Source organism: Anser brachyrhynchus, assembly GCF_964034855.1.
Source record: "Anser brachyrhynchus genome assembly, chromosome: 9".
NCBI lineage: Eukaryota > Metazoa > Chordata > Aves > Anseriformes > Anatidae > Anser > Anser brachyrhynchus.
The window spans coordinates 821,332-841,049 of record NC_137703.1 but is presented as its reverse complement, the minus strand read 5'-3'; the positions used below and the strand labels follow the sequence as shown (position 1 = coordinate 841,049).

The 19,718-nt window shown below is 47.7% G+C and overlaps 1 protein-coding gene across 3 annotated transcripts; it reads right to left on the bottom strand.

Moving 5' to 3' along the window:
- Window positions 1-12,882: 12,882 nt before the first annotated feature.
- SUCNR1 (succinate receptor 1) lies at window positions 12,883-18,977 on the bottom strand. 3 transcript variants are annotated; one of them, XM_080604087.1, is made up of 2 exons: window positions 17,754-18,977; window positions 12,883-15,311 (listed from the first exon to the last, which is right to left on the bottom strand). In XM_080604087.1, the coding sequence occupies exons 1-2, from the start codon at window positions 17,787-17,789 to the stop codon at window positions 14,364-14,366; spliced, it is 984 nt and encodes a 327-aa protein (XP_080460213.1). In that variant the 5' UTR covers window positions 17,790-18,977; the 3' UTR covers window positions 12,883-14,363. The 3 variants fall into 3 exon arrangements, with proteins under 3 accessions (XP_080460213.1, XP_080460214.1, XP_080460215.1); XM_080604088.1 differs by having other exon boundaries at window positions 17,246-18,939; XM_080604089.1 differs by having other exon boundaries at window positions 17,591-18,936.
- Between the last annotated feature and the right edge of the window lie 741 nt (window positions 18,978-19,718).

Sequence of the window (19,718 nt, the reverse complement as noted above, 5' to 3'; positions counted from 1 at the left end):
GGTTATAAGAATGGTAAACTCGTAAGGCAGTATGAGCTATTCCATAGAAAAAGATTAGATGTAGGCAGCCCAAGGTTCACCCATTTAAAGTAACATCAGTTTGAAAGTTTCCATTAGCTGATTATAGGAAATAAGACATATTTATTTTCTTGGCCTTTTTTTTTTCCTTAAAGGAAAAAAGAGAGTCAATTTTTTTCTAAAGCTAGCTTGCATCAGCTACCACAACGCACATGGAAATGGCACATTTTAATGATTCACACATTTGAGTCATTTGCCTTATAAGCAGAGGATCGAGGTGCAACACAGCACAAGCTCCCACGCGTGCATTCCCCTCTCGTAGCCTACTGCAGACTTGCTCCTGGCTGGTAGTCTGGGTTACATTTGATTCCATACTTTCACTTACACAGGACATTTCTGAGTACTTTTGCTTGTAAACCAACTTTATAGTATAGTATTTTTGGATATTATATCACATTTGCTGCATCTGCAAGTATTTATATGACTAGAAAAGGGAGACCTTGTAAAAGCTTATTGATTTGAATAAATATCTGAAGTATACTTCAGGGACCTGTTGCTGAAAAAGCAGAAGGAAGCAATATAGCATATCAAAGCACTCCTATTTCTAATTTTGTGTTAAATTTAATATTGAGATGCTTATTAAAGCAGTATTTTCCACTGCAAGATACACAGTATATAATTTTCTATCAAGAAGTTATAAACTTCTCTAAAAACCCTCTAATAGCTTGCTAATGCTTAGCATGCAGCTACATGTTCTGTAACACACACTCCTGCAGAATCCCTCTGAATGTATCGTAGCAAATCGCTATTAATCATACATAGCATGAATATGTAGCAATCTTGTAAGCTGGATACAGTCCAATTACATTTTAATATTCATTCTGTTGGGGAAAAAAAAAAGTCAGACGGAGAAGAAACCAGAGGAAATCCCTAACAAATCAGTGATGCTGCTCAGACGTACCTTCCAGCGTGGAGTTTGAGTGTTTCCCGGTTACGATCGACAACATGATAGTGTTACACCACTGTGGGGCCTCAAAGCAACCAAAACCCAGGGGAGCAACGGCCTGAGCTCCCAGGCAGCCTGCACGGCGCCCATCACAGCATCGCCCCAGTTCCTAGGACGCCCCGCTGCTGCTTCGCACCTTGCAAACAGAAACCCCTTAGGGAGAGCGGCTCTCTGCTGTGCTGACAAAGCCCAAGCCGTGCCTGTGGCTGCAGCAGGAGACATGCAGGCAGTCCTGTCCGCAGAGCCAGGAGCTGAGCCAAACGCACACCCCCCCTTCGCCCCTTCCACCCCACCAAGCCCAGCAGCGCCGCTCCCCAGCCTGCCCCTCGCCCTCAGCCGCCTGCCCCAGCTGCACCAGGACACCACTGGCATTTCCTGGCCATCATCCACCCAGGGTCCCCCAGTCCTCCGTGACACAATCATAGCTCTTCTCTTGCTTCCTGAATTAGGGATTCGGAAGCTTAATTTTAACGTTACACTGCATATTGTCACCTCAAAGGTATTATAGCCCACCATACTATGTCAATCCTGGCACTCTGTACAGTCTGGGTTACGGGCCAGTTAGAGTTTAACACATTATGCTGTGAGAATGAATGCTGCACGTGTGTACCACATGTCTTTAAAATTCATGTGTCATTTACAAAAAATAATTCTCCACAGCTGAATTAGACAATGATTTAAAATAAATAATTTCAATCTGCTGCTGCTAACACACACGTAAAGCTCTGCAGTCTACAGAAATGAAAGCTAAATGTGAACACTAAGCTTGAGCCTGGGGCAATATTTTCTCCCAGCTAATTTAGAAAACTATAAAGGTAAGATTTTATTATGGAAATAGTCATGTGCTTTCACCACTAGCTTTACTGCTGTTGTTTTTGTGCTTAATGCAGCTCTTCTCTGAACTTTCTATCGTGCAGTCTCATGGGCTGGACGTAACACCATCTCAGGCTTCGGGTTCAACAACCGACACGTACCGCATTTCAACTCCTTTCTTTCCCCCATGGAGAAAGAGAAGAGGTTCCTCACAGCAGGCTCCTGGATCACGACCCTGCCTGGAGGGCAGCCCTGCCAGAGCGCTCGCTGCAGACCCCGCGGTGGGTGCGAGGGGATGCTGAGCAGCTCCAGGGAACTTTGCGGGAGCCTCGTGACAGAAAGCAGCTCTGGGCCTGGAAAAGAGCACAGCGTGGCAGGTGCAGAAGAACAAAGGAGGACAGCTAGAAGCGATCAGGAAAGCGAAACAACTGCAAGGCCCGGGAGATTCTTTAAAAGCTGTATGTATGTAAGGAGGCGGCAGAGAACAGTGTTCCCTTGCAGGGGCGAGGGACTCGCGTTCTGCTGGGTCCGCTCAGCCCCGCTCAGCACGCACCGCGGGGTGTTCAGAGCCTCCACATCCCCCAGCTCACAAACGCAGGCGGCATTTCTGAGCCTGGGAGGCACACACACAGCACACACACCTCCAGGGACAAGCATATGTCACCAAACTCATGGTAAGAAAAGTCTACAGATGCGCACACATAAAAAGCCTTAAGGGAAGAAAAGAATTAATCAAATTATTACCACCAGGTATTTAAAGAACAGAATGGAAGGGATAACAACAGTAAGTAGCTGTTAAATGACCTGGTTAACAAAAGCTTGGTGGGTTCATTTTTCCGTCTCCTAAGCATCCCTTCTATAATGCTGCTGGTTGTAACAGATTATATTAAAGGTCACATTGGCAGCAATGGGTTTTTAAATCATGCTTTATTACAGTCCTCCAGTTACGATAATGCATTGTGGCCTGCCCTCCGCTGGGGCATGGTGGCATACCAGCTCTGACTCCATTTAGAGCACAGTGAAGAATCACAGTTTAATTCCAATGCAAAAAAAAAGACTTCACAGGGCTGATCTAAAAACACAGTAGCATGTTTCCAAATTTCAGGTATGAATGTTGGCAAATTCCTTCAACAATACTGAAATAAAAGATGCTTTGCATTTATATATGTCGCTGACCCCTCATCTGTATTTTTAGTATATGACATGCCATTTCCTTATCTCATTCTAATCACTTGCCATCTGCTCAGGGATCTCCTTTGCTTCATCGCTGTCATGCTTTCAGAGTCACAAGGTAGTCTTGACAAAACAGGAGGAGAACATATACAGACCTTCGGAGTCTGTGGACAGAAATACATGCCTTTAAAAAGGTCTGATTTGCTCAACATCAGCTACTCATACAAACAAGAGTATTGCTCACACTCATATGCTCATCAAGTGAATTTTTAGTCAATAGTTTCTAGCCTAATACTATTACTCAATTTTGTTTTTACATTTCATCATCTGCAAATTCAGCTTATTGAAGATCATGAAAATTTTTCCCACTTCCTGACCTCAGTGTTAGACGAGTCCAATAAAACTAATTTGTATGCCACAATGACTTCTTCCATTTGAAACAAGCTCAAATGACAATTGTGTGGGTTTGTAAACACAGCAAACAAATTAAATTGGTACAGAAACCACACTTTCCTGCGAGCTTACACATCTGACATGCTGCAAGCATCACTGATTGCAAATAAGTAAAACCACGTTCCAGAGATGAGCTTCATCCTTTCTCAGGAAAACCACATGGCCCTCGCTGCTGCCAGGCTGCCCACGAAACGCTTCGCCCAGCCCGAAGGGCAGCCCTTGCTGCAGCCCCAGGGGAGAGGGCTGACTGATGGAAGCAAAGAGGCAAGCGTTAGACTTGGGACAGGCTGAGTGTCATTCACCCTCTGCTCAAATGAATCACGCTAAGTATTTAAATGTTTCATAGGATAGACTCTTTTTTAGAAGAGATTACTCAAAGTCGAAGTAAATCCATGGAAATAAATACCCCTTTCTACTCTCTCTTTATCCATGATAGTATCTTCCTAAGAAGCAATAATCTTACAGCCACTCATAGTTCAGGTGACAGTTTCTTATTACAGACATTATTTTCCAGTAGCTTTCACTGTAACCTCCCCTCCCAGGCACAAGCATGACATTTAGCTTTGTCATCGCTCGTCTGTGGAAGAGTTCCGTGGGGATTTGGAGGAAGACAGCCAGTGACTTACAAAGCAGTGCAGCACGGACATTTCTTATTTTACACCAACTACAAGGGAGGAGGCATGGAAGCAATTGTAAAGCAGACAGCAGGGAAACTGAGGCTGCCATTAAGAGACCAGTGCACAAGCTAAATAATTGTTGCATTGCTGTTGCAGTGGTGAGCATTTTCCTTAAACCTGTGCAGTTATACAACATGTATATAATAAAATTACTCTTATTTCTTCATCTTCTAAGATACTTACTGTGATATGCTGCAATAAGCAGAAGCCAATGTTTTAAAATAAACTGATGACACATCACTAAGAAAAGGTCAATAGCCAAGGATGTTCTTAATGAAGTTCACATGATAAATCATGAAATAACCAATACATTAATAGGTCAATGCTTAATTTACTGATTTGGGCATTTATAATGCATTTTAAGCATTGAGAAATGAAATCCATCTGAGCTCAGATTTCTTTTTCTTTTTTTCCAGATCCTGGACGCATTTGCTTTCACTAAAATCAATATTGTTATGAGGCTGCTGTTTGTATATATAAACTTATTCCAGCTCCAAGAAGACGTGAAACTGAACATACCTTTTGGCCCATAAACACTCACACAGCTTGCTGGGAGCCTTGCAGCCCGCTCTCACCAGAGGCTGAAGCACAAGCACATCGTGCAAAAAGCCTTGGTGTTAGAGTGGGAACGCAGGCACTTGGGCTGCACCCAGCCGGCAGTGGAGCCTGCCTGGCTCTGCGAGGCCACCGCCTGGCACGGACAGGTGGACGGTCAGATGGATGGATATCTGGATGGATGGACAGACAGACAGCTGCTCCCGGGCACATAAATATATAAATATAAATATAAAATTTATATTAAATATTACAACAAAATATTACATAAAGAAATGGCAGATTTCAGCACCTTATTCTGCATGTGGAAAAAAGCCCCAGCTCTCCAAGAAGCATTCACCTTAAGCACTCTTCCTAAATTGAGTGGAACATTCCGTACAGCACAAATATTTTTAAGTTTAAGTCACCTTATCCCTATTGTAAAGGTTTACTTTTCAAAGAAAAAGTATTTTAAGTGACCTTTTGACATAACTCAATATTGCATCTTTTAAATCACCAAAAGCTACGCTTGTGCAGCTGCTCCAGCTTCTCCATTTCCCAGAAGCAAAGTAACCAGGCTGTAATCATCTCTGCTGATCCTCGGTAGTTCTTTATTGTCAGTCCCTATAGCCCAAATCTAGATACTTAAGAATTATAACAGTTTTTAAACTTAGTGTTTTCATTTCTCAGCTTCACAAACAGGAAACATTATTCAGGTTAGCAAGTTAGCACTTTAAGTATGTCATTAGGCAACATCAAAGAGTAGGTTTTGATCTGTTAATATGAAATCGTAACAAAGGGGATTAGCAAGATTTAGATTATCTTGCTGTTAAATCAAGTTTTTTCAGAGAGCAGTGTAGATAGAGGCTGAGTGCTCTTTTCAGAGCTATCCCCTCTATGCTCTCCTGTTTGCAGCACAGATATTTTAGCGAGTCTGTGAGCTTCCCCTGCTGCTAAGCAGAAACACGGAACCGCTGCCATTTCTACATCACTTGCTCTAATCTTTTCTGAGTCTAAAGCACTTATATTTGCACAAGGCAAGCATCTGTAGATAACATCAAGAGAAAAGCCTGAAAGCAAACACCACTGAGCAGCCAATGTACCGAGAAGTGTTTGTATCGCGTATTTCTCCATCAGCAGAGAAGTTATCGGTGACCAGCGGCTTTGAGAGCTGGCAGAGCTGCATCTAAGCACGCCGCCTGACTGCTTGGGTGCCTTGTGGAAATCGAGCCCATTCACAGCTTTCTGAGACTCCACATAGTGACAGAAAAGGCCGTGTCCGAGGTGCTTCCGTGGCTCGGACCAGCGGAATTCCTTCCTGGCCACCCGGGTGCCCGTGCCGCCAGCCTCGCACCCGGTGCTGCCCCCGCCCCGCTCGGCGTGGGGAGGTGGCACCGGGCGGCGAGGCCGGGCCCCGCTGGGACACGGTGAGCCCTGGGGCCTTGCTGTGGGGCTCGGCCTGCGGCCGCTGCCGTGGTGCCGCTTCTGGTGTTCCTCGACGGATTTTGGCTTCAGCCACGTCGCAGTGAGCATTAATCTCCAGTCCTTTTGATTCGCTACAAGCCCGTTTTATTTAAAGTTGCTTAATGTTGTGATGTAGCGTTGGAAGACTAATGGCTTTACGGTTTCCACCACATTTGCCTCAGGAAGACGTTAAGGAGAGGATGCTGTGAAAGGAGCCATCTGAGCTTTCATGCATCAAAATCTTGATTCGGCCAGCACCAAGCATTTGCGGGAAGCCATGGATTGCCTCTATTCCCACCCGACTTCTGCTTCCACAGCGCCACGCCTCAGAATCCACCCGCTTGTGGTACAAGCAGCATCCTGCCGAAGGCCGTTTCTTTTACACTGCTGCATGAGCACCGAGTATGCCTGCCCGTAGCTAGACACACCCGACCGAGTCACACCATTTCTCTATAGTAACTCCTATTTTAACGTGGTGCTTCGCACCCCCGCCAAACAACACACTGAAATGCTCATCTATGGGCTTTGTCTCCCCAGAAGACCGCCTGAGACGACTTTCCCAAGAAATCCCGCCGCAAAAATTCCTGCTGCAGTTTGTTACTTTCTTAGAAAAAGACGTTTCAGAAATGTTACTACACTCTTCCTTTTTCATTGCATTGCACTTTTTAACGTCCCCTCTGAGTGAGGGCAGCAGGGCCACCCCTGCGCTTCCTGGAGCCGAGGGGCTGCAGTGGGGCCCCCGCTCCTGCTGCTGCAGTGCAGCCACCCCCCAGCTGGCCCCACGGCAGCGGGCTCCCCACGGCACAGCCTGGGCTGGAAAAGCTGGGTTTGGTTTTTGTAGTTTCAGGTTCTAAGCTTTTTGAAAAGCAGAGCTACATGTGGTACAGCCTTTTCTCTTCCTTGCTAGGTTAACGGTTGAACTTTATGATCTTAGAGGTCTTTCCCAACCTAAATGGTTCTGTAATTCTTCCCACCAGCAAGAACAAATCCAGCTGGCAGCAGGTGGGACACTTCCTTTGCTTCTCAACAACACTCGCCAAAACAAAGCAACTGCCCAGGAAGGACAAATATATCCTAAAATCACACCTTACGGTAGCTGAGAGGGCACGATTTATTTAAAAAGTCAGCCTGCAAGTTGCTGAACTGCTTTTCTTTATCAAAAGACAATTATTTCAACTCTAAGCTTATTTGTGAGACTTTCTATTCTGCAATTCTTGCGTGAACATATCAGGAAGTGAAGTAACAGTGCAGAAATGCATAATCTGAGGACAATTTGAAACAAAAACAGCAGTTAAAAGTTCAGCTTTACTTATATGGACTAAAATCAAGAGAAGACATGGAAAAGTAAAAAAATTAAGCCTACCCTCGCAGCTACCTTGCCTGTGACATCCCCCACGTGCAACAACTTATCCTCAGGGTGAAAGTGTGTAAGTAGTTCGGTCAGACCCTGGTGTTGCTGATTACTTGCTGTAAAGCAGTTTTGAACAAACAAATAAAAATGTAAGTATTTAAGTGTGTGATTTACTGCACACTTCATATGCCGTTCATGGACCTTGGGGTATTGTTGAGGTGATAAACAAATAAAAGAGTGCATTTGGCCGGCTTACAGGCTCTTAAAGAATTAAGTTCCTCATGGGCTTCACAAGGGGTATTTAGCTTAAATACTTTTAGAAAGCGTGAATCAAACTGAAAGTAAGCAAAAGTCACGTGAATGAATATCTCTATCTCTGTCAACGTCAGCAGTTAAAAAATGGGCTGGCTGCACCAGCTGTGCCATGGGGGGCGCGGTGCTGACCCTCGCCAGCAGCGCCAGCGCGCAGGAACAGCCTCGCGGCACAGGTGGGAGCACAAGATGCGCGGCTCAGCTGCAGTGGGGGGAGCTCGTTTGGAGGTCGGCTTCCAGGCCTGTCTCCAGCTCCGCAGGCAGCCAGCCTTCACGTGGCCCTGCACTAAATCCACAGCCACTTCGGGCATCCCATCCTTCTGCAAAGCCGGCCTGGTGAGGGACCGCAGGAACTGCGCGGCGGTGCTCTGCTCTTTCTGTCCCAGCACAGGTGCCAGTGGCAATGGGCACAGCTCGACCGCCAGCTGAATGGGGGCACGGCCCTGCTGGTGCTGGCCCCTGGGGACGGGCAGCGCCCCAGCACCTCCACTGCCACCTCCGCACCATCTGAAAGTGGGGCACAAGCCCACTGAAATACCCCTTCCAAAGTGCCTGCCCCAGTCTGCACAAGAAGCACGTTTGGCTGTTACAACAAAACTGGTTTCATTCACTTCTGCCACTCAGAACAAGTCGGACGTCCTGGTCTTCTAGGAGTCCGTTCCTCTGTGCAGCCACGGCTCCACTTGTCACTTCTCAGCCCTGGTGGCCGCCTTGCCAGTGCTGTCCCTCCTCTGCTGTGCTTTTACTTTCAGCACTATGAGCTGCAGGGGGGCTGAGGTTTGCTAGGTTTTTCAATAAAATAATAAAAAAAAAAGGACACTTGTACATTTTTCAGGCAGCTGCTCTGGTGGCAGCTTTGGAGTCGTGCTATCATTTCCCCCAAGGGATGTTCCCCTTGCCCTGCAGCCCCCGTGGCCGGGACCAGCCGTCTCCCACAAAGCAGACCCCACAGAGCCAGCGCGGCGCAGCGAGCCTGCCTGCGACTCCAGGGCAGGGCCCAGCCCTACCGCTCCCTTCCCGTTTTGGAGAGCCAAGCGTCCCCGGCTCGCGGAGCCGACTCCTTGCTGGCACCGGCCACGCTCACTGCACGGAACATTTATTTTTAGGCCGCTGACCACCATTAAAACATACTTGGACTATTTTCAGTCTGACTCACCACTGAATCGCTGTTCTTCTGGAGGCCAAGTTCTCTGTCCCCACCCAAAGCGAAGGAAGGCAAAACAAAACGAAACGAAAAGAACTGGACCAGGACCAAGGCCCTGCAAGCGAGCCTCCAGCCGCCCCAGCGCTGTGCCCAGAGCGGGGTCAGGGGCACCCAGAGAGGGCCCCCAGCCCCCAGCACGGCCACCGTGGCAGCAGGGGCAATTCGCACTGCTCGGCCCCATGTTCACAGCACCCCCATCACTGTCCCCGCCTGAGCTGCCACAGGCTGCCCACGGCCCCTCCACCACGTACCCACAGCAGAAGGCATGGCAGCTGTCCCGCCTGGTGGCCGGGTCACCGGGTGGCCGGAGGCTGGTGTCACCGTCTGTCCCCGCACGCAGCCCCAGCAGCAGTGGGTGCTGCTGCCCGCGGCTCCCTCCCGCACATCGCTCCTCCGGCGATGGTTCGGTTTTTAACTCAAATGGGTTCGTTTTTTAATTCAAATTCCTCTGTTAACTGCTCAGGAGAATTAAAGGTTGACCAAGCACGCGCACACTGCTTTCGGATGGAGACGTTAGTCTTAGCACCATGCGGAGTAGAGGGGACGAAGCCCTTAGCGCCAGGGGACGGCTGACGCGTGGCCCCGAGGCAGGGCAGCACATGCAGAGCTCTGCACCTGGCCTGTACGGTGAGACACGGTCATTCACGTAAGGGCATTGAGCTCTGCCCTTCGAAAAACACAAATGTGCATCTAAAGAGAGCAACTGTATAGGGAGGGAAAATTTCTCCTTGAATATTAGCCTTTTTGGAAAGACACTTTCACATTTTCTAATCAAATGCTATGGATCATTTATTCCTTTTCAAGAGAATTTCTGTAAGGAGTCCTTTATTGTTTCATTTGTGCTATTTTTAATTGGAAGACCAGAAGCACCATAGTAAGATGTCCAATGATCAGAATTTTCACTAATCGGCTGGGGGAGATGGAAGTAGATAGGGATTTTTGACATGCTGCTTAACCTGCAGTAGGAAGCGGGATTATCTTAGCAAGTGAAAGGGACCAGAGCCCAACAGGTCACAAAATTACCTGAGGTGCCTGGGCTTTGTCTAGGAGCACCCAAGCAAAAAAGAAAATACTTTTGCCAGGTCTGAGAAAATGGTCAGTGTCTGCAGCAGCGTTAGAAATCAAAACAGGCTAAGCGGAGCCGGCTGTGGCCACTGGTACAATATTCAGCTTACGCTAGGCAGGACAAAAGCTGCAAATGGGCACAACCTCGAAATATCAGGGTTAGAATTCATATGCTTTGTTAATCAGTACCATCTAATCACGGTAAGAACAGAGTCAGAAATATATCTCCACTGGAATAGTATTTAAATATTCACTTGAAATACCTAAAAGCTAAAGCAACTCACCTGTCCCAGCCCCAGTCCCAGTCCCGGGGGAGCAGTACCCCACTGCTGCCAACGAGGTTGTTTGGCTCTTGGTCGGCTCCAAGAAAGCTCGGGACCTGTTTGGTTTTGCTTACCTGAACTGCTTCCACCCCGATGGGAAGCGCAGAGCCACCTGTCCTGAAGCACGGCCGGCTAACAAATGTCATCCAAATTCCTCTCCAGGTTTCTTCAGCTCTGTCACTCACGGAGGCCCCTTGCCCCACGTTGTCCCAAAGCCAGCTCTTACCGCCCTCCGCAGCCCGCGGGGGCCACGAGCCCCGCTCCCGTGCAGGGGGCAGCGGCGCTCTCCTGGGGGGCCCTGTGGGCCCTGCTCCCGGAGCTGCAGGCAGAAAAGGTCCACAGGTAAGGTGCAGCCTTAAAACGTTATTGGTGTCTTAACGGAGAGATACAATTTTCCTAATTTAACAAAGGTTTATAATTGGAAGAGCAAATCCGGAGGCGGGGAACTACAGCAGTATCAAATAGGTGCATTAACCGTGTAAGTGGCTGCATTCAATGATAAAAATTATTTTTCTTCATTTGTGTTCAGTTGCACAGAGTTTAGCGATATATTTGTGAGCATATTGAACTTTTTTCCCTCTTTGCTTTTGCTCCAAGTCCTGTCGAGCCTGCTGCAATGCTGTTTCCAGCCACAGGAGAGCACAAAGGTGTCGCTCGCTGGGAAGGAGCCGAGCGGAGCCGGCAGCGGGTGCTGGAGCCCGGCCCGGCCCGCAGCCTGCTCTGCCCGCAGCGCGCTCTGCCCGCAGCCAGCACCGCGCCCGGAGCCGGGGCGAGCCTGCGAGAGCCTCGGTGCCCACTGCGCTACGCCAGCTCTCCTTTACATCCGCAGTTTAACGCGGCTATTGCCATCTCTTCTCACCCGTGTTGTCTAACATTAGCGATGTGCGGAGCGCAGATGTGCTCTGCCAAATTTTCCTTCTACAAAGAACAGTCCGTTCTGCTCAAGATTTATAATTCATTGTTCGCTTTCATTCAAAAAAAAAATCTAAAACTTAGTGATATAAATAACATTTTGTTTGTTTGTTTGGCTATATGTTTTTATGCCTAATTCTTCAATTCTTCACATGCAGTGAAGTGAGACTTGCCATTCTGCCTTGAGCAGGAGGCTGGTTTAGGCTATCTCCTGATGTCCTATTATTGCATACTTTTACATTATTAGGTGGAAAATATTTCCTGGGATTAAACAAAAGCTAGTTGTTTTTGTCAAAAAAAAAAAAAAAACAATAGCAAATACCTGTCCTGAGAAATCTCAGAAGATGCCAGTTTTACGTACGGCCTGGATCTGTGAACGCTATAAACCTGTATCATAAGTAGTGCTGGGAAAGGCAGTTTTCAAAAGCAGTGAAATTTATAACCCTGATTTTCAGAAGTTTTGGGGTGCCCGTCACAACACACAGGCCGCCTGGGGAGCTGCATCGCCGCCAGCTGGGCTGCTCGGAGCCAGCACCCAGCCCTCAAGTCACCCGCCTCCCGCAGCTACACAAGTCAAAGGTGATTCTCCGAGAGGTGTTCCAGCCTAACAGGCACTGCTGTGAGTTCTCTTCCCCAGAAGAAAATTCTTCATCAATCCATTTGACCCTAAAAATGGGATACTTAACCCAATCGTGGATGTTCTGGTCATAGCTTCCTTGGTTCCGGGCTGGAGCTTTATAACGGCACCCTCAGCTGAATAATTACTACTTAGTGGTATGTACAATGGTCCTTAAAAAAAAATAAACAGGAAATATTTATAATGGAAATTCAAGTGCAGTCTTATCTATCCCGGGCCATGCTGTCATAACACACGATGGATCTTTTTTCCATCGCTGACAGAGCAATTTAGAGATTTGTGTGTGCAGATTTGTTGCACGGCAAACAAACAAAGAAGAGAACAATTTATGCTCATTTCCTCCTAGTCAAAACCCAGGTTAGCAACTTGCCACATACCTGGGTTCCAGGGCAAATGGTAGGAACGAGGTGGGAGCTGACAACTAGGCACCGCTTCCCAGGGCAGGCCGTCTCCTGGGCAGGGATGGGGACGCTGCAGGGAACGGGCGCAGGGTGAGGCCGACCCCAGCGCCGCACCCGGCGGGGTCTGCAGCACCCCTGGGCTCCTGCAGGCAGCTGGGTGCCCGGCCCCAGATCCCCCCCCCCCCCCCCCCCCCCATTTGGCTGAACAGGGAAATTGTAGATATAATAGGCTAATGGACATCAACGGCAATAGCACAAAGGAGGCTTATGTTTTTTAACAGGGTGCAGAGTTTATTATCTGGCAGTTATCAATGAAACATTTGCACACTACCGACACACTGGAAGCCAGAAATGAAGTTGTCCCTGATACGACGATGGCTGGAGGTCCTCCCTTTGCACCCACAGGGGTGGCAGCACCGCCGGCACCCCAGACTGTGCCGGGAGGAGGGGGCTGCCCGCGCCCCGTGCCAGGCCCTTCCCACGCCGCCGGTACTGCTGTGATGGGCCCACGCCGTGCCCCTCTCGTCATGGAAGAGTGGAAGTTACCAAAATGGCAAATCCGTGATGCCACCAGCACAGATCCAGCAAAGCGACAGGGTCCACAAGTGCATTTTCACTTCATGTGCAAACACTGCATAAAACACATTCTTCACTTCTTTTTTTTTTCCAGTTGTCATTCATTTCACATGTTGTTGGTTTTTTTTGTTTGTTTGTTGGTTTTTACACTTTGATTGCATCAGTCTTTTCAGTATCTGTTTTCTCTCTGGTAGATTTCCTGTAATACTTTTAGCATTTGCTCTGCCTCCCCCCCAGCCCTGCCCAGACAAGAGCAGCTGTATTCACAAAAGCAAATATCCCGTACTCTGACCATTTCATAGGTCTTTTCACCCCTTATATTTGAAATCAGGTCAGTCACTGGAGAGCAAGTTTCTACTGCTTTTATTCTTCCCCGCTGCAATGATTTTGCAGGGATACCAGGCAGAGAACTGGCTCCTCATCAGCTCCAACTTCATTACTGAACAGTTAACGGAGTCCTAAGTGCGAGGTCCAAGCGCTGCCCCGAGCTGTACATTCTGCTCTCACTTAGAGATAACTACATTGAGGTTAAGTAAATTTAAACTTTGATTTTAAAGCCAGATTCAGCTTGAAGAAGTAAAAAATAAGAAAATGTGTTGTTTTACATCTTAACTAAGAATTGCCTTTGTGCATCGCTGGGACCTCGACACCAGCCAGCGTTGGCATTTTGGCAGTCACTGCTGGCAGTGCGAAGGAACCTGCCTGCGTGCACACACATCATCACAGCCACAGCGCTTCCGTGAAATGCCTCTAAGTCCAGCAGCCAAATCTTATGGCTCTGCACTCCTTGCCATCATCACAAATGGAAATAGCAACCTGGTCACCACCTCCCTGCTGGCAACACCAACAAGAACTCCACCTAGCTGTTTGCATATCCTCCTTTCTTGCCACATCCTAGATGCCAGCCCAAACCAACCAGAAATGTAAAGTGGCTCAGCTTTTTACTCAGAAAAGTAAACCTCCCAGGAGCTGCAGAGTTTGCAGAGGGGGCAAGGAAATCACTTATGCAAAGAAAACTCAACACTGAGCCCCAGACAGCGTTGAGCCAAAAATCAATGCTCCCAGGACATTTTATCCAAGTCTAGGTCCAGTTCAGCATCAACTTATGGGTCACAAAGGAGCTGTAATAGAACAATTTTTTACTCTAAGAAATGCCACAATGATATTTTATTTGGAATATTAATAGACCACAGCATACCCTGTTATGAGAGTACGGTGTCCTGCTGTCTGTTGTCATTGACATTATTTTTGTCCTGCTGAAATTAGATTAGTAGCAGGAGGTTTCCTGTACACTAAGGTAACAAGTGCATTTAGAGAAACACAATCAGCTTCTGCATATTCCATAGTCTAAATAAAGCTATCTACAAAAATTGCACTCTACATTGGTGAAAATTCTCCCAGTTTTCCTCCCCTGTCTCCCAGTGTGAGAGCTCTCCTTAGTAGCTCATTTGCTGGGGGTTGTGAACCTGGTCAAGAGCTGCATTATTTTTGCCATCAGCATCTCTCTGAAGTGGTCACCCATTAAGAAATAAAAAACAGGATTAATGGCACTATTTAAAAATGCAATGGGTCTTGTGATGATGTAAATGTCATTGATGATGTCCTGTGTGCACGCAGACATATTCAAGGCTGGTATTCGGGAAGCAATTCGGACGTTGCGCATTATGTGATAGGGAGCGAAAAGCAATGAAAAGGTGGCCAGTGCGAGAATGACTAAAGTAAGGGGTTTTTCAAGTGTCAAGAAAGAACTGATTTGCTCCCTCCAGTTTTTAAGAAAAAGAAACATCTTCACATAGAAAAAGCACATAATAGACAGAGGGATAAGGAACCCAAAGATAGTCAGAAACATACTATAGATAATGCTTTTTCCGGGGTCTCCAGAACTTGCATAATCTAGACATTTGTAATTATTGATAGACTTCTCAGTCTCCAGGAAAACCATCAATGGCAACAGTTCCAATATCACCAAGATCCATACGGCGATACACACGATAAAGGCTGTTTTCTTCTTCTGTAGAATATGTTCTCTGAAAGGATATTTTATGAGCAGGTACCTGTCAATACTGACAACAGTAAGGAAAAGGATGCTGGTGTACAGGTTTGCATGCAACAGGAACCTGTTGCTATAGCACAACGTGTTCGACTCTACCCAGTAGCCTCTGGAGTAGCCGTTCACAAGTATTGGTAAAGTACACAGAAACAATAAATCTGATAATGATAAATTAAACAGATAGATGTTGCCACTTTTCCAGTCTTTCAGGCAGAAAATATAGCCAAGCACCACAATACTGTTTCCAATGAAGCCTAAAATGAACTCAAGGCTATACATGGTGGAAAGATAATACTTTTCTAGGGTTTCGCTGATCTCACAGCCATCTGTCTCATTCACAGCCTGGAAATAAAAAAAAACACAAACCACCAAAAATCAGTAAAAAAATCATTGCATTGCCATTTTTATATTGCTGCTGCAACAGGTGAATATAGTGCGCTGCTTCCTTACAACTTGGATGGTAACTAGATGTTTGAACTTGAAGAACATGTCTTATGCACACAAGATTTGTACTTTCAGCTACTGACCAGGGCTACCAAACAGTTTGTGTGAGCAAAAAAACTGTGCGAGGATACTGAGGTAAGAGCATAACCTGGAGGCATCTGCTGCAGCACAACAGCTCAGCCAGGCTCAAGCAGGAGCAGAGGCTGGTGAGGCTTACCAGCCAGCAGCTCGTCACAGCCCTTGCTGGAAGTCATCTGCCCCCCTCTTACTCAACTTCCGACCCGTGGTCTCCTCTCTCATCACTAAGCAGAAGTCCACTCTCCAGAAGAATAAAGAATGAGCTCATTGGCAGCAGCATGGCTAAGCTCTGACAACATTTCTCAGAATTTCTAAGAATTTGGAAGACTGTTTACTAGATCGATTGAGCCATCCGTTGCGTACTTTATATGTTTTTGTTGGTAACTCAGCACCAGAATGGCATGGAAGACGTGCAGGTGAAGCACATGTCCCCTGCATTGCGACAGGCATTGCGGAAGGAGATCTGAGCCACCCCTGTGGAAAGAGGGTGTTTCTGCTCCCGGGGCTTTGCAACTCTTTTCTCATATCTTTCTACAAAAAGCTCTTTCAAGAATGGATGGTTAAACTACAACTGGTGAGTAATAGTTGATATGAAAGCTACTGTGGTTAACAGGACAATACAGTGAAGTCCAGGATAAAACTCTTTCAAAGCAAAATTTTTAAGTTATTTTTGATGGGAAAACTCCGTGTATGATTTATTCAATCACAATTAATAACTTCTGCTAAAACCCTCCGCAAACAAAACAAAATCCCAGGTAACTCATGTGCTGCGCCCAGCGCGTGGCGAAGCGCCCCGCGTCCCTCCCCGCAGCACGCAATGGGGCGCAGCCGAGCCCCGAGCCCCCGCTCTGCTGCCACACCCCCAACAAAAATCTTTGCCTTTTTGCTTGGAAGTAACACAGTCAGTGAGTAAAAAGGAGCATAGATTCCTAGGAAGCTGCACCACATGTCAATTTGCTTGAGGAAAAAAATTTGCTTCCTTTCTAAGGTTGGCTCAACGAATGCTTTCATTTCAAAGAAGCAGAGCAGAATCGCAGGTGCTCACTACCCTTCCTCCTCAGGTCTATGTGCACATACTCACCTGCAGCGGTGTTACAAGAGGATGATAAGCTTTAGCAAGAGCCTTCTGTTAAAACATTAGCAAAACAATTAGAAAGCAGGGGAAAAGAAAATGTTAGAAAAAATATAGACTAGAGCTGAAATCAAGCTAAGTTTCAGCTCTGAACGAGCACCAGTGTGATCACTGCAAAATCTGCTTAAGATAGGATAAAGACACCATCTGCATGGCATAAGACTTTTCAAAGTTGTTCTGGTGCCTAGCGTATAACTCTGAAACCACAGGTCTTGTGATCTGCCTTTAGAATATGTAGAGCACACAGAAAACTTCGTAAAGCTACAAACAGCAAAAGCCTGCACTTGCACCGTGTCCCTCCAGAAGCAGAACCCCTACAGCCACAAACGCTCCCCGGGGTCCCACAAGCCCACCAGCAGCCTCGCACCCAGCCCCGGCTCATCAGAGCCCCGCGAAGGAGCTCCAGACTTCGGCACCAGCTTATTTACAGAAATGACTGCACAGTCATCAGCATTTTAAATGCAAGCAATTAGAAAGTCAGTGTATTGACTGACACATTGATGTAGGTGGCTGTTAAAGATGGGCCAGCCGACTTCCAAGCAGGGTGAGGCAGCGCAAGAGCTCCCTTGGAAGCAGCCTGGCCGCTGGAGCGCAGCGGCTGAGGGCACGGCGCGCAGCTTACCATCCCGAGGGCTGATCCCTGCGTCCTGACAAGCACACGCTGACCATGCCTTGGATCTTTTGGATCACCGGAGCGCAGCACAGCATAGCTGCTTTAACCTCGTTTGCATATGATTCAGTCATTAATGAGTCACGGCGAAGGAGCAATTTGTTTGGCTAAGCAGCGCCCAGGGGCAGCTTCAGCAGGAGGAAGACGCTGCAAATTTGCACGGAGCGGAGAGGAACAGCCACGCATTTCCTCCTCGCAGGCCCCCTGGAGCCGCCCGCAGCTTGGCAGGGCTGAGGCAGAGCTGCCAGCGGGGCTGGGCAGTGCTGGGAGCACCTGCGGGAGGCCCGAGCCACTAACCTGATTTTGGCCGACACAGTCCTGGCTCAGGCCCAGCGCAGGGGCTCATCCCAGACCGGGGGTCAAGAGCCGAGGTCCCCAGTCCTTGCTCCAGCGGGCCGGCCTCGTGCGAGCCCCTCGTGTGCCAGAGTTCCCAGCAAAGGCAAGGAGAGCGCCTGCTAACCCGGGCACGTGGTGGGCGCACGGCTGCTTGCAACATGCCGGGAGCCTCGCCGAGGCTTCAGGAAGGAAAATCCCGGCGTCTGGCCTCCTGATCAACTTCAGCATCCCAGAGAGCAGCAGAACAGGCAGGGCTTCTGCCTTTTGAGATCAGCACAACAGGTGCAACAGCTCAGTGGGGCTCTACAGCTAGCAAGCCAACTCAGATGTTTTAATTATATTAAGCATTGCGCTAAAGAAAAACACCTGGGTTTTATACAGTAGTACATCTTAACTTTTCCCTTCTAGCTCTGTCTCCACCTCTACTGACACCTTGGTCACAACAGATTTAGAGCTCTTCAGAATATTGAGAACAACTTCTATAATAAGCATTTTCATCCAGCATTCCATGGCAAGTTGTGGTATATTCTTATTCTGCTAAAAAACTTTGCATGAAACAACTGAACAAAGTATTCAATGAAAGTGTTTACAGTGAAAATAGCATCACGTGGCCAGAATAGCAGATGTACATGTGGTGTGCTTCTACGGCACCCAGACAGACCTGTGCTTCTTTGATAAGGTTTCCAACATGGGTAATAAAGAGACTTTAATTTCACAACGTTGCCACAAGTCTGGTACCTCTAAATACTCAGGCAACCAGTAAGTAACTGCTCTAACCTTCTAGAAGAGATCCAGGCCTGGAAGGGAGGAGAGGATCATTTGGGTTGAGAGCAGCCTAGAGGTACAAGGAGCAAGCACAAGCAATCCCAAAGCGCTCTTGCAGCCCGGCGAGCGCGCACCACAGTGTCCCGCGGGAAGCTGGCAGCAGTGGGCCCAGGCCTGGACGCAAAACTCGCTGGCCTGGCACGAGGGACACACGTCCCTCAGCTAGGAGCCCTCATTCCCAGAGCCTCTTACAGCTGGTCACCCAGAGAGCGTCCTCGGTACAAACCTCCTCACTGAGAAACAACCCGCAGCAATCATCACCAAGTCAAAAAGCAATCCACCCCTATTATTACAGATGTACATGGTGTTTCTCAGGCAAGCTGCTGAAATGTTGCTTCCAGAGATTTAATCCTACAGCTCCCAGTCACTCTGAAGCAAGTCTTCAAAAACTGACGGGCATTTAATCGGAGATGAGGGCAGACTCGGGCTGTAAATTAACGCTATGCTTTAAATTCATTGGATTCTTTAGCATCCTGGAGGCCTTAAAGAAGGAAGTCAGGCACATTTGTTGTCATTAAATACCCATTAGCTGGATTATATTAAGACTGAGGCCTATCAAACGAGCCATGCATATTTAATGGTTTATTATGATGAATTTGCATTTGACTCACTGGAATGCGTCATTAAGGCTGACCTTGAGCGAAATGTGATGTTTCTGCTGCAAAGGCTTTTAAACAGGAGATGCTCATCCCCGCTCAGGATTTGTCCCAGGGAGGAAAACAGAGCACGGAATTTTCTTTCAGGTTATAAATTAATACTGGGTGCAATAAATTTATACCTTGGTCTGGCTACTAGGAAGCCACAGAAGAGGGCTTTGTGATAACAAGTGCAGTGCAAATGGGCCAGCAACGTGTGTTGCTGCTGCACACCAGCCCACACAGCACTGGGCAGAGCCTGTAAAGTGTAGCAGCCTAGTACTGCTCCTACCTGCGTGCAAAGAACAGGTGGGATAAGGTCTTTACTTCTGTTTGTTTGTGACCTATTTGCATTAGGCCAGCAGCACTGGGTTTACCTGTGTCTCAGGACCAATGTGACTTGTTTCTCCTCTGCTTCAGTCCCCAAGTCTGACCCTTAGCACGTAACTCAGAGGTGCATTTGCCAGCTCCCTGCTGGAAAGCCTCCAGGCCTCGGGCCCTGCTGAAGGCCAGCCCCAGCGCCGCAGCGCCCGCGGACCTGCAGAGCCCGTGCCCGAGCTGCGCCAGCCCCCTTCTGCAGCGCTGAGGCTTTGCTAAAGACACTGTTCAAAGAGGTGAGCTGCTGTATC

Excerpts from the sequence above, each read along its gene's own strand:
- SUCNR1 (XM_080604087.1), bottom strand. The coding sequence starts at position 17,789 with ATGTTGCAAGCAGCCGTGCGCCCACCACGTGCCCGG. Across the intron at positions 15,312-17,753 it reads TGCGCCCACCACGTGCCCGG|GCTGTGAATGAGACAGATGG; the intron begins GTTAGCAGGCGC and ends TTTTATTTCCAG.